Source organism: Centrocercus urophasianus, unplaced genomic scaffold, assembly GCF_019232065.1.
Source record: "Centrocercus urophasianus isolate 14NV4802_14NV808 unplaced genomic scaffold, USGS_Curo_1.0 seq_11, whole genome shotgun sequence".
NCBI lineage: Eukaryota > Metazoa > Chordata > Aves > Galliformes > Phasianidae > Centrocercus > Centrocercus urophasianus.
Genome location: NW_024884253.1, coordinates 46,451,014 through 46,465,522, shown reverse-complemented (window position 1 = coordinate 46,465,522; position 14,509 = coordinate 46,451,014). Strand labels below are relative to the sequence as shown.

General features: G+C 43.8%; 1 protein-coding gene across 1 annotated transcript in view; it reads right to left on the bottom strand.

The window, feature by feature from the left end:
* Positions 1 to 12,794, bottom strand: part of EMILIN2 (elastin microfibril interfacer 2) — a 33,827-nt gene extending 21,033 nt beyond the window's left edge. Inside the window, exons 1-2 of the mRNA XM_042808732.1 lie at positions 12,670 to 12,794; positions 12,373 to 12,495 (exon numbers count right to left, since the gene is read on the bottom strand). Of these exons, the coding sequence (XP_042664666.1) occupies positions 12,373 to 12,495; positions 12,670 to 12,794 (248 nt within the window). The remainder of the gene's footprint in view (positions 1 to 12,372; positions 12,496 to 12,669) is intronic.
* Positions 12,795 to 14,509: the final 1,715 nt, after the last annotated feature.

Genomic DNA, 14,509 nt, shown 5'->3' with positions numbered 1-14,509 from the left:
AGAGCAGTTAAAGCCAGGAAGACTATTCCAGGAAAAGACAAAACACTGAAAGCATGAGTCAGATAAGGACATGAAAGAAGGAGCTGGAAGAAAGGCAAGGGCCAGTGAAGGAAGCAACTCTTCCTCACTTCATTGTTCCAGTTAAGCTCAAGAGGGTCTTGCAGACAAACCTCTGCACGTTACGTGCATACAACTTCAAGGATCCCTAATTATTTGCTCAAAAGTTATTAAATAGCAAACTGCTTCTAACTGTACAACTTTCTTTAACCAAGACTATTTTCACAGTTTTCCTTATGCACGTATAATATAGAATCCCCCCAAGCCAAATTTCAGAAGCTGTTTTCTTTTATAAAAACTGCACCAACTTAAGGAATAGCTTATTTGGATTGATAAAAGTAAATATGTAATAAAGAAAGAATATGGAATAAATATGGACTAAATGAGGAAAATAAATACAACAGGAGTGGTACACCAGGAACACATTCTTCAACATAAACAAAAAGTTATCCCAATTCCTCATACCAATTCCTTTCTGTGAATAAAACTAATTGTATAGTGCCTACAGTTTTTAGGACTTGTTTTTTGAAGACCATTTCAGTTTGCTTCCATTAAAGACAGACATGCTTCCCAACTGAGGTGCCCTGGGAGTAGTAATACCATACAAGAAACAAAAGGCAGCAGCAAAGGGCTCAACAAGAGCTCTCCAACAGATTTCATTCATACAGGATGTCTTTTAGGACACAGAATACAGTGCAGAACCAGAAACAGCTGTGCTATCACAAAGAATCGACTCCATGTTTCATTCAATGTTTCCTTGTATTAGTATGCAAACTCCCTTTTTGTCTCAAAGTAATCAGTAACTAGCTATCAGATGGAAAGTATTGTGCCAACTGTGAAGCAGTTCGTACTGAATGTAACAGAGTTTAACTGTCAATCTCCATGACTTTTCCCGCCACATTTGTATATAATTAAAGAATTATATATATATATATTTATGCAACATCTCCCACTTCACAGACGTAATTTTAATATGTCCTACATCTGATAGCCATTTGCTGTGTGCTTTTTGGTGAGCTGCTTCACAAATTTGGGGTGGGGGAGTTCAAAGTGTTAAATACTAATTTGTTTCTTCTCCAGTTCTGCAACAATATATTCTGATTTTTGCACAGAGGAAATACTTGGTGCTCTTTTGTGTTACCACTTCATCTATAATCACAGCATCATGGAATGGCCAAGGTTGGAAGGGACCTCAAAGATCATGAATCTCCAACCCTCCTGCCACATGCAGGGCCACCAACCTCCCCATTTAATACTAGACCAGGCTGCCCAGGGCCCCATCCAACCTGGCTTTGCACACCTCCATGGACGGGGCATCCACAGCCTCTCTGGGCAGCCTGTTCCAGCACCTCACCACTCTCTTGGTAAAGAGATTCCCCATGATATCCAACCTTCCTCTTCCCACCTTCAACTTAAAAACACTTCCCCTTGTTCTGCCATTATCTACCTTTTAACCTTTCATTAAAGGGCAATAAGTTACTTTGACCAGAGACATTGTCCTCTTTTCACAACTGTTTTGGGGCCAAACAGTAGTCAGTCTGACAAGCCATACTGGATTCTCTTTTCTTTTAACAGAAAGGCAAGGGTGGGTCTGGCTGTAAATCTGTCTGTCAGCCACTCCCAGCTATGGTGGTCTGCTGCGGTTATCAGGTTTTCTGATTCTGACTTGGTGAACATTAACTCCAAGTGAGTTTCCAGTCTTTTTTTTTTTCTTTTTTCTTTACCTTTGCAATAGCATACGTGAAACAGCTGTGGGCTGGTTTCAAGCTCATAGTTTCTTTTACTGCATTCATGAAAACGTCTGCTGAATGCTGTTTACAAATGTAAAGTGCAGACATCTCAAGGTCAAGTGCTTAAAAATTAAATAGATGAGTGCAGCATAGAGGGCACCACTGTAAAGGACAACATCCCAGCCACCCATGAACTTCCTTTTCCTTCTTGCTTATCTGAATGTTAAACCACATCTCACTTAGGGAGTTTGGGTACAACTCCCTCCCTTTGAACCAGCTGCTAGAGGCAGAGAAGTGTCAGGATTAGCTAGATGCTTTAGGGGTTTGAAGTGGTTGAAGAGCCATTACCATCTCTCACACAAGCACCACATTACTGAAGTACAAACTCAAAATCCAGATCAATTTTCCTATGCCGGAAATGGTAGTACATACTTTGCTCTGATTTCCATAAAGCACTTCACTGCTCACAGCTCTGTGTGTGTTCCTTCCCACACTTTCAGGGCCAAAATCCCTTCTGCAAATCCAACTACTTTGACTGTCTTCAGACACCACCAAGTTGCATTTCCTTATTTCTTTCCATAGAGAATGTTTACGCTATATGTTTTATATATTTATTATATATATATAATGTTTTATAGCTAAAAACAATTCTGTAAAAGGAATAAAAACAACTGTAGTGCAAAATACGTATTTGATTACTCAAATTATACAATTTTCCTTGTACCATCTCTGTCACTTCAATCAGAGCTCAGACAAGTTTATGCATACTTCCTCTACTGTCATGTTCATCAATGCAGCCACCTTCAGATGACTTCAACATTCAGCTAAAAGTAAATTACAAGACACTATCACATACAAAAGAACAACAGAAAAAAATCTGAAGGAATCATGCTTAATATTTTTCATATGGGCAAATTATACAACTTTTTAAAAGAGGTTTTTAAAGCCAGAACTTTGCTCACAGAGTGGATTTCAGTAGGGGAGCCACAGACTTCCAGGGCTGTGCCAGCATTTAACAGTGTAATAGCACCAAACACAATTATATCCTTGGAAACGGTTCTGACAGAACAAAAGCAAAACATAACTTTCTGGTAGAGAGAACATCCAAAAAATAATTTGCAGTTCTACATAATTAATGACATAGGATCGGGAGCTACTGAATAAGTCTGTATTTATATTTGCAGTACTTCCAATCAAATTGCTCACTTATATTCATATCAGGGCATACGAAACATACTCGGAATAGGAAAAGAGACAACGTCAATATAACGTTGCTTCTCTACACAACTGGACAGCTTTTAACAATATTTTATACCCATATTTTATCTCATAGATGTGTATCTCTACACAGTTACCTAAGGAAGCAGTTTAGTCAAACAGATTCAGAAAAGTTCCTCAAGTCACTTAAAGAACTCTGGCCCCACTTTAATGCCTGCAAATATTGGAACATAACTTAATAAGACTTAATAACACATTAAGTCTTCCTCCAGTTGATTTCTGCTATTCAAGTAAGTGTTAATAGTCACAATTATTTTTACAAGTATCTCACAGATTGCAATGTTTTTATTATATTATTAAAACTTGTACCACCAGCATTTATTGTACCTCAGTAACCCACCCATGAGGACCCCCAGCTAAAGAAGATGATCATATCCTTTTGTTGAATTAAGTCAAATAATATTAATGAGGTCATTCTTTTAGAAAGCATGAACAGAGTGATTTCAACAGTCTCATTTTTCCCTGAAAGAAAGAAAATAAGAACAGCTGGGTTTTTAGGAGTCTTTCCATGACAGAGTTTTAGCAACTAGTGCCTACTACCTTTGCCATGAATTCAACACCTTGATCAAATGAGACAACACATTCAGAACAGTAATGTACATCTCCATTTTTAATAACTAAATATTTCATAGTTGAACTGAAGTAGTACAGTGCAGCAGTAATGTTCAGTGTCTCTTCCTCTTTGAGAGGAAAGTATTTTCTTAGGAAAACGCTTTAATTAAAAATACATGTTTGCTTCAAAAGCTAGACGTTTTGACTATGGAATGAGCTATAATTTTCTCATGGTGCTAAACCACAGAAGGAAGCAGTTAGCACTGATATTTGGAATGTCACCTAACAGCGATAAAACAAATCAGAAACATTTGGACGGAACTGGTGGGAAAACATATGGCTCAGTTCTGTAACTAGATATTAACATCCAATCTTTAGGGAAATGCAAGGAGATAACTGCCACCACATCCTCACTGTGAGCAAGGGACTGCAGAATCAGCATGTTTCTACATAAGCAGTGTATAAAATGTTTATTCTGAGCACAAAACTTCAAGGTCAGTCCAGAATTCTGTAGCCATTGGAACAGGTCCCATAACTTCAGAGGCCTGCAAATCGTGGTCTTATTGAATATAAGATAGCTAATCTTCATTACTTAATGCTTTCACTGAATGTAGATCCACTTTTTCTAAATGATCTAGTATGCTCTGGCACATCCCAGTCATCCAAATCTCCAATATACTTCAATGGGGGTGCTGGAGTAGCATACAACTCCTCCTCACGCATCACTTACCTATAAGATAAAGTGAAATGCAATCACATTTTGGAAAAGTTTTTTTTTTTTATTTTGCAGGCTGAAGGGGCTTCGGCTGAAAATATACCTCAGTTGTCCATTCCTCCCACACAGCTACTGAGCTAGTAGTAGTTAGCCCAGCGTCTTCTATTTCCCAACTCTCTAGACCTACTTGTAGCCCCTACAAAAGGTGGCAGAAATTCCAGCTCCAGTGAAACCAAGCAGACATTTTGTCATTGTCACTAACAGTGAGATTCAGGACACCGAACTTCAGCTGCCTACAATGTATGGATTGGCACTAACCACATGTGCCACTAAGGGAACAGAACAGCCAGCTGAGTCTAAACAGGACAGCATCCCATCCTGAAGTCCTATTTTCATATGATTAACCAACAAGCATGTTGGACACTACTGACCTGCACTTGAGTCACCGTAACTGCAGATATCTAAATTTCCATACTCATACGTATATCTCCGTAGGGCAAAGAAGTGAAGTTAGGATGAGTTGAATCCCATCTCTGCATTTTGCTCATTTATAATCTTGCAGCACTGGCAGCTGCTAATCTACACAGCAGGAGTGGCAGCTATCTTCAGCCCTAGCCCACAGATGAGCTTAATTTAAGAAGAATATGTCTTTACTTGGAATTTGTCCTAAGGCATTTAGAGCAACTGGTGGAAAGACGTTTTGACAGGAGCAGATTAACTTAAAAGTCAAGGTGCTAAAAATCTATTTTAAAAGAATCCTAATAAACCCAAAAATGGTTATTGATTTTGATCTGGCATTTAGAGACACCAAGTTACTTCTTACAGACTTATGAAAGTCTCATCTTTATCCTTGCTTTTTTACTTTAGCGGTCAGTTTTGCTTTCCAAGATCCCTCCCTCCCATTCTATTCCCAGCACATCAGCACTTTAGGACAAATAGACAAAAGTTGCTTTCTTTTACCTCTAAAGAATACTGTCCCATCATCTATTGGTGACAGCAAAGGATCAGAGAACCACCCTACCAAAATCAGCTCACTACAACCTAATCTTTCACATGCTTCTCTTTTGTGCTGAGCATTGATTCAATGTATCCAAAATAATTTTACAATTTTACCAGATTTTATTTTTTATTTTTTTGTTTTTTAAACATAAGAGGGGCAAAAGAGGTCTTCCAGTGAGATAGGTCTCACAGTGAGGTATGCATGTATATATACATGGAGAGACAGAGATTGGAATATATGTCAGTCATCAAGGATTTTATTTTTAATATGCTGACCACTAAACTCTAGTAAAAAATGATGAAAACCAAGTTTCAGGTGTAGATTTTAATATTCTTAATGTTACTGAATTATTACCTCTGAAAGCTAGGCAGGCATCATCTACGAACAGAGAAACAAATATATAAGATGCATTTAAGGAACTTGTAGGTATTGCTTAAAGCACAGCTTTGTTCTTGAGATTTGTACTTCTTACATGATTACTTCCTTCTATTTTGTCACAAGATAAACATATGCCAGTCAACCACATGCTGATAGACCAACAATAAGCTACTAAAAGCCTGATGCAGCTGCAGAGGCCCCTGTTCATTGCAGGGGAGTTGGACAAGATGGCCTTTAGGAGTCCCTTCCAAATCTAATGATTCTTTGACTCTACAAAAACAAAACAAAAGAAAAACAAACTAAAATGGGATATTAGAGCCCAAGAACCCAAAAGAGTTTTGTAGAACAGCACTGTGCAGAAGTTCAATAGTGACAGAACAGAAAGGGATGCAGCAACAGCTCCCATGCTTACAACACCTTCACCTGCTCCTGCCTGCAGTGGGGAACAAGCTTCTCACCTTACACCAGTGCAAAGGCCAAGTGAAAATGCAGAGTACTGCTTCTGACAAAGCTCCCTGAGAAACAACAGCTCCAGCAGTGTCCCTTTTGCTTCCACTGTCCAAGACACAAGCTTATTTCTAAGTGTGAGCTACTGCCAATAGTAGAAAACATACAAATTGAATACATGGAATGGATAACCAACGTTGTTATGAACACAAGAGCCAGCCTGTGGGATTAGCTGAGATCACAACCTTCAGAACAAAGCACAGCCTTGCTTTGAGAGCTAATACTTTACCAAGTAAAGTGGTCAAAATGACCTGGAGGGGAGAGGAAAGATGAGAACTGAAAGCAAGGAGGTCAAATGTCCTTAGAACTGTGGGAAGAGGGGAGGAATAATCAGCAATGTCTAAAACAGGAACTGCTCGCTTTCTAATGATGCAAAATATTTCTTACTTGTTTTTTTTTTTTTTTTCTTTTTTTTCTTTTTTTTCTTTTGTTTTTGTTTTCCAGGGGGTGATTTATGACAAAATAGACCTTAAGTGGGTCTGCAGCTCCCAAAAATTAACAATCTGTTATTTTGGAAACAGAAGAGGCCCCAGACCTGTAAGTCATATACTTCTCAAACCAGAAGAACACAAAGGAGTATAATTATTTACATTAATGTGAATTGAGGAACAGTGTGTGGCTTTCTGAATTACAGCAACAAACTATGAATGATGCATGAAATTAAAATCCCCTGTGCAATTCACAGAGAAGAAAGTCATTGTTGCACTGAGTGTGTAGAGATGCACAGTTTCAAGCTCAGGGAGACTGCCAGGAAAGTTTACCATGCTCAGCAGTCTCTCAAAGATTATCAAACAAGCACTCCAGGAAACTGAAGTATGCTCTGAAGTTGTTTAAGTTTCCTTACTGTTTTCAATGCAGAATCCCTTAGGCTAAACTCCCTATGCAGACAGCTAGCTGGAGCCTGTACAAAGAAATTCTGCTGCATACAAAATACCTAAGGAGGAATAAAAAATAAATCCCTAAAGACTTTTCTAGATATTTCAAGGGGAAACATGAAATAGCCCTCAACTTTTTGTGCATCCTGAAAGTTTTTCTGATGAGATATGCACTGCTAGAAGCCAGAGGCAAGCACAGCGTCTGATCCTGTACTGACTTGTATGTCTCAGGTCTGATTTGCCCGGTGCTGAGTGCTCTGATGCCGCTCCATTTTCATCAAGTGAGCATTCTCAGAGAAAACAACACTGGGACTGTTCAAGAACTGAAAACTACATGTGGATTTACTATATGTTTCTAGACGAGGGCTGGTGTGCTCCACCCAGGACGCTCTGAGGTTGCCAGAGAACGATAAATCAACACAGCCATCTGAACTGAACTGGAAGTCTGACATCCTGTGTGCCAGCAGGAAAATTTCCACTTCTCAAAATATTTTTATTAATAAGTGTTGTATATTGGTTATTTAAAGCCGAGTGTAACTAATCAGTATAGTCATCTATCCTGACATTTATGGTTACAGAAAACCAGCAGCAACAGCCTCTAAAGTTACTTCGGTCTTTTTGCCTTAAGTCTTCCCCTTGGCAATGACTGAACTTTGCTTTGGGAGCAGGCTTGTTTAAGGTTATTTAATACAAGAAGTTGGAAAATATTGCTCAACGAGAGATTTGGAAAGGTTTGCTAATTTAGCTATTGATTCATTTATAACCTTCTTGGCAGTTTTATAAGCATGTGCAACCTACTGCAGTAATTGGGTTGCTTACTACATGTTGATCGTTAGCGTTAAGATAAGATGCTCACACTAAATCACGAAATCCACTCCCCACAAGCTAAAGACAGGTGACCTGACTCATTATTCACTTGAGCACACACTTATCTACATGCACATGCACAGAATTAATGGGGACTGTTATCTGAATTGGGGGATCTGATAAACATCCTTTCTTCAAGTCCCTGGGAACATGACAACTTTAAAGCTAGCTCTGCTGTTAGCTGGGGGCCACGGGGGCAATTACGTGACCTCCAGTGGTTCCTCCCAGTCTAAGTTTTTCTGTTTGATTTACTGCCTCATACTCTCCAGCTCTCCACGGGCAGGGACATCCTGCTTGCCAGTTCTGGAGCAACAATGAAAAACCAGAAAGTACTCCCCTTTTTCACCTCACAGGCTGGCTTATTATCAGTTTAACTTTACTAGTGAAAGCAAAATTGCCCCAGAATGCTGGGCTAGAAGCTGGAGCATCTAAGGTATAGTCAATCCTGTAACAACATCCCACGCCAAAGCAGCTACATTGACCAGAGAAATGTCCAACACAGAATCAGAGAATTATTAAGGTTGGAAAAGACCTCTAAGATCATCTAGCCCAACTGTCCAACTACCACTGATACTGCCCACTAATCATGTCCCTGAAAGTCTTGCCCAGGCACCCTGCTCCTCCAGCCCCTCTACGATGGGGCATTACAGCGGATCCACAGCCCTCAAGAGTTTACAGAATCTAGTCAAGGAGATTGTACAATCTGCTTTTAAGCTAATTAAGTTTCTAAACTACTCACAAGAAAGCCAGGAAAGGAAATTTGCAGCACAGTAAGTGGGGAGAGGTCAGTTATTTATGAAACAGTGCTAAATTTCAAATATAAAAGTTCTCTTTGGTGCGTAACAAGACTAATATTTTCATATTAGTATCCTTCATGCCTGAGAGAACCTAACAAAGGTTCTCTCTCCTTCACCAGTCACACTTCTAAATAAAATAAATCAGGAGTCCCCGAACTTCAAAGGGAACATACTTCAAAGGGCACTTCTGCTGCTTCTTTGTATACTCCCTCTCTTCCTATCTCTTAGGCAGCCACACTAACTCACATTAATCCCTGACGCCTTAATCATCCCCTAACTGTTCAGCAAGGAAACATATTACTTAGTCCAAATATCTATAAAACATTTGAACAATGAAATTTAATTATTTCCTGAGTTTCCACTTAACATTTTAGGAGTAGAATGATATTTGAATGGACATAATGGGCTCATGCATGTATATAATTTTTAGGCTTAATCACAAGAGCTTTCTATTTGTACTGAAACAAAAAGTCTGATGACTGTAATTCATATCTGCAACACCTAACACTCCCATACATGAAAAACACTTGGAACTCAGGAGCACACTGTATGCTTAAGGCAGTGAAATACTCACAGCGCCTTAAATGCGCAGAACTACTTAAGTACTTGCTGTGCAAAAGCTAGGCTGTAGTGAAACACCAGAAGGGCTCTTCAACTCATCCAGTGACTGACCCAAAACCAACCCAGCTCAAGTACTAATAAAACCCATACATCTTTGATACAGTCAAATTCTTTGTTTGATTCAGATCTCCCTGTACCCCATGTCTGTAACAGAATGAGGTCTCAGATAAATCAAGAGTATCTGAAGGAGACTACACAGGGACTGTTGTTTATTCCAATGAATCTCTACTATTTAGTTAATTTTTAACTTCTCTATGCCCACATATAAAGGAAAAAAAAAGAGAACAACTCCAGAAAAATCCTCACAGCCATTTCTTTGTTTCTTTTATAGCTCTTTCCTGTTCTATTCTATTTGCTAGCTAGGCACTGAGCTAGCAAACATATAAATACATTTTGTTATTCAAACCACTATTCCTTCTCAATTAAACAATACTTTCCACCTGAAGGAAGTTATTCCTGGGCACAGTGGTGTGCAGGATTTGAACAATGTATTTCAAACATATTGGATTAGTTATTTTCTTACTCTGCTGCTAAGAAAACAAGCATACCAGCAACAGACAGAAAAATAAGTCACTGTCTATGAGAAGATTGTTTTGTACACAATAAGATTTCAAGACTTTCATAGGATCTACTTAAAGGACATTCTAGCTGCTTTCCGTGTTCACTGGCTGCTGCTACAACAGGTACTTAGGGCATTTTATGTTAAGAATGAGGAATTAGGTAGCAGTTGCCACTCGGGGTATGAATAAAACTACACTTACGTTCACCAGAAAGTCAAATTCAGGAAACAAAGGCTTACATTAACTATTTAGTTCAATTCTCAAAGAACAGAAAAGTTCCATGAGATTGGCCACAGCAGGCAAGCACAAATGTCTGTTTAGCCACATATTGTATCTCCAACAGCAGCCATCTCCAGACATGTAGGAAAAGCTGAAGGACAGGCAGTGCAATTTCTTAGAACTAGAGTGTAATCTGGAAGGGGATGTGACTTCTGAAGGTCATCCAGTTCGGTCCCCGACTGGAGCCGGGCTTCCCCTTCTGACTCCCGCCAAAACTGCCACCAGTTCAACCAGTTCGTGGCTCTGGAACTTCCCAAGCCAGAAGAGATGCCTTTGCACTTTCTTCATCATCTACTAGCAGATGGTCTAAGAAAATGCTAATTTACCACCTCTGAAATTCCTTACTTACATGATTGCTGATTTATGTGTCCACAGAGCTCAGCTGTAACCCTTCCTCACTCCTCCACAGCTCCACTACTGAGACTGTGCAACGGAGTGTACGCTCCATTACACAGCCTCAATCAAAAGTCCAAAGTGGCCAGTTCAATACTCCAGAGAGAAACAAGGGAAATTACACAAGGCAGTGTGACTTGGCTGCCTGCTGCCTTTGTTATTTGCTTCAAATTCCTGTATTTATATATCCCAAAAGAGAAAAGCTATTTTTCTAAACAAACAAACAAACAAAAAGCAGTGCATTCAAATGCCAAATGCCCAACATCTATTGTCCCAGGCCCCGGGAAGGCAGTGCCATCATCATACATGGTTCACTCCAGTAGCACCAGGTACCAAGCAGTATCAGTCATGGCCTTACTTTCTCATGTCAGATTAAAACCAGTTACCCACACGTCAAAATCAAAAACAGTTATTTGTCCTAAAAGAATCCTTGCCATCAGCTCAGTCCAAGTGTAAGCCTGAGCCCCGCAAAATTTGGGAGTCTTCCCAATGACTTCTGGAGAAGGTGAGATACTTTTACAGTGCACTCATCATGTTCAATTTTCCAATAAAAGAGCGCAAAATACTGCTGCTCTTCCACTGGGGAAACTGAGGAAAGGAATTTGGTAGAGATTAGCCACAGAGCAGTGCAGCTGTCCCCACTTCCTGCTCCACCTGCGAGACAACACAGCCTCAACACAGCAGGCTGAGCTCTAAGCGATGCTCACTCTGCAGGCTGCTGTGTGCTCACGGTTAATAACAGAATCACGAAGTTTGAAAAAGACCTCTCAAATCATGTCCAACCATCAGCCCATTCTCACCATACTCACCATCTACGTCCCTGAGGGCCACATCTACCTCCTTTGTGAACATCTCCAGTGGCGGTGACTGCACCACCTCCCTGGGCAACCTCTGCCTGATCACTATTTCTGAGAAGAAGTTTTCCCTAATATCCAACCTGGACCTCCCCCAGTGCAACTCCCATACACTCTTGTCCTATTGCTGTTACCTGGGAGAAGAGGTCAACTTCCACCTTGCCACAGCCTCCTTTGAGGCAGTTGTGGAGAGCAATAATGTCACTGCTAAGCCTCCTCTTCACCTGACTGAACCACCCCAGCTCCCTCAGCTGGTTCCCATAACGCTCCACACCCTTCACAGCTTTGTCGCCCTTTTTAATGATCACGTGAAGCTAAACCAAACGAGCAACTTTGCATCACGCCCTGCACAAATCTCTGCATTGGCTGTGCTTCTTGCTGGACGGGCAACTGATGGAGGAGCTGCAAACACACTGGCTCACATTCCTGGCTCTCCCTTGCTGTTACTCGCTGATCCAGCTGCGCAGAGCAGCCCCAGACCCGCCGTGCTCAGCACACAGCCTGGTACAACCCGGAGCAGCACACAGGTGTGCAGCCAGCAGGTGCTGGGCTCCAGACGCCCGTGGCAGCGGCCCGCGGGCCCGGGCAGGCAGCACGGCGCGGTGTGCCAGCACAGCTCCCCCATCCCGGTCAGTTCGCACAGCGAACGCACCAACAGATTCAATGTGGCTCTAATTAGTTCCAGCGGCCTTATGTTTGCAATAAAAGAGAGCGCTGGCTTCGGGGCGTGCTCGGGGACCGCAGGCTGGAGAAGGACGGCCGTCTCGCCCGGGCTGTGCTCGCTTTGGGGTGCAGCCCGAGCACGGCCATCGCAGCTCCGTGCCGCCGGGATCGTGCTTAGGCTTCAGGAGGACTTCGTACAACTGAGCGCTTCCCCCTCCTAACACCGCCTCCTCCTCGGCTACTTACACCGGGGTCGGTCGGCAGGGAAACTCGTTCCAGGCGCACTTGTATTGGGCCTGGACGTAGCTCTCGGTCCCGTCCAGCACCGAGCAGCTGACGTTCTTGTTCACGATGTACGCGCACCAGTTCCTGAGGGCAGAAGAGACACGAGGCGTCAGCGCCGGGCAGCGGTAGAGGCGCGAGGGGCCCCGCACGTCCCGGCACCGCAGCCCAGCCCGCCTCGGCTCACCCCGCTGCCGGCAACGGCCCCCCAAGCCGTGCGACCACCCCGCCCGAGCACGGCGCTGCCCCGCGGGTACTCACTTGCTGCGGGAGCCCGGGCGGGAGTAGCGCAGGTGCGGGGTGGCGTGGCTGAGCCCGGCGCCCAAGGCGAGGAGCAGCGGCAGCGCCCAGCCCGAGGGCACAGCGGGCCCGGGGCTCAGCTCCATGGGGCGAGTCCCTCTTCGCCGTCTCCCTCCGTCCGTCTGTCCGCCCGCCCCGCCGCTCTGCCCGCTCCCTCACTGACGCAAATCCCCCCCACCCTGTTTCCGCCCTCCGCGGTGGCTCCGCGCCCCTCCGGCCCCGGCGCCGCTCCCTCCACCCCCGCCCGATCGGACCTAGCCGGCCCCGCTCGCCGCCCGCCCCCCGCCGTTCCCCTCTCCCCTGCCGAGGGGGAGCGCGGCAGCGCCGAGGCGGAGGGATGGACGCAGGCTCAGCGTGGCGCCGGTCGCCGTCAGCGGGGGCCCCGCTCCCCCTTCCCGAGGGGGAGCCCCAGGGACCGGCTGGGAGAGGGGCCCCGTGGGGATGGCTGCCCCGGAACCTTGGGTGCGGGGCTCCAGTTCGAGTGGGGCAAACGCAGGCGTGGGAAGCTGGTGGTGCGTACCTGGGAGGTGTGGGGCTCTGCTTCCATGCGTGGCCCTGCTGTCCCGCTCGAGGTGACTGTGGTGATGCCACGGGCAGTCCTATGTGCAGCCCAGTGGCTCAACCAGACTGGCCCAGTGCAGGTACCCTTTCCTTGCCGTCTGCCTATGCCATGAGCTTCTTTGATTTCTCCTGATTTCCAGGTTTTGTCTTGAATGAGCAGGAATAAGCTGAATAAGCTCATCCAACGCTGCATCTTCTGCCCTGGCTACTTCAGAAAAGATGGCAAGAGCTCAAGGAGCAAGCAGAAAAGCAGTAACTTCCCAAGGGTCTTTTTTTTTTTTCCTCATATGCCCAGTTTTATTAAGCTCAGAATGCCGTAAGAGCCAGTGAAGTCTAAATTCTTTGTGAACCCTGTTGATCTTTCAGTGTCAGGGAGCTTGTGTCTATAAGACAGTTTCTGCCCTTCATCCTGCAGCAAGCATCACAACACCAATAACACATCTTCTAAACTAACCTATATGGGTAAAAAATAACACACATTTAAAAACTACTTCAGAAATTCTCTTTTTAGACAAGTGACAGCCATAGGATAAATTATTTGCTGAGCAGGTAGTGATGGTTATTGGAATTCACTTGCATTTCAGTGCACTCCAGTCACCCTGACTGGACCACGTGCCCCTTCCAGGCAGCCAGTGGCAGGTTCCCTGCTCTGCAGATCACAGTGAGGCCCTCTGTCCTCACCAGATCCTGTTTCTTTCTGAAGTGATCCTTTCAACATTGTCCTGTGAGGTTTAGAGGCAGAGCCCATTGGAGATATTCAAGAGGCAGAGCTCATTGAAGATATTCAAGACCTGCCTGGACGCCTACCTGTGTGACCTGGTGTAGGGAACCTGCTTTGGCAGGGGTTTTGGTCTCAATGATCTCTAGAGGTCCCTTTCAACCCCTACAATTCTGTGATTCTGTGATTCTGTGCTGTGCTTGAGCAGCGTGCAGGAGGCCTGGTGCCTTCATCAAGCCTGCACAGGTGATGGGAGCTCTTATCTTGCTGCAGGCCATGCTTGTCCAGTGTTACCTTCAGCAGCAGCCTGATGGCTTCTGCCTCCGTCACTCAGACACAGCCATTGAGACTATGCAGTCAGCAACTGTTTGTTTTGCACTGTTGTTGAACCTTGGGCCAGCTCCTCACCCCAAGCTCCAGCAGGTCTGTAGGACTACGTGAAGGGTGGAGGGCAGGGACTCAGGAGTCCCTTAAGCTTTCATAACATCTTTGACAATGAGTAAAGTATTTAAAGCCGCCATG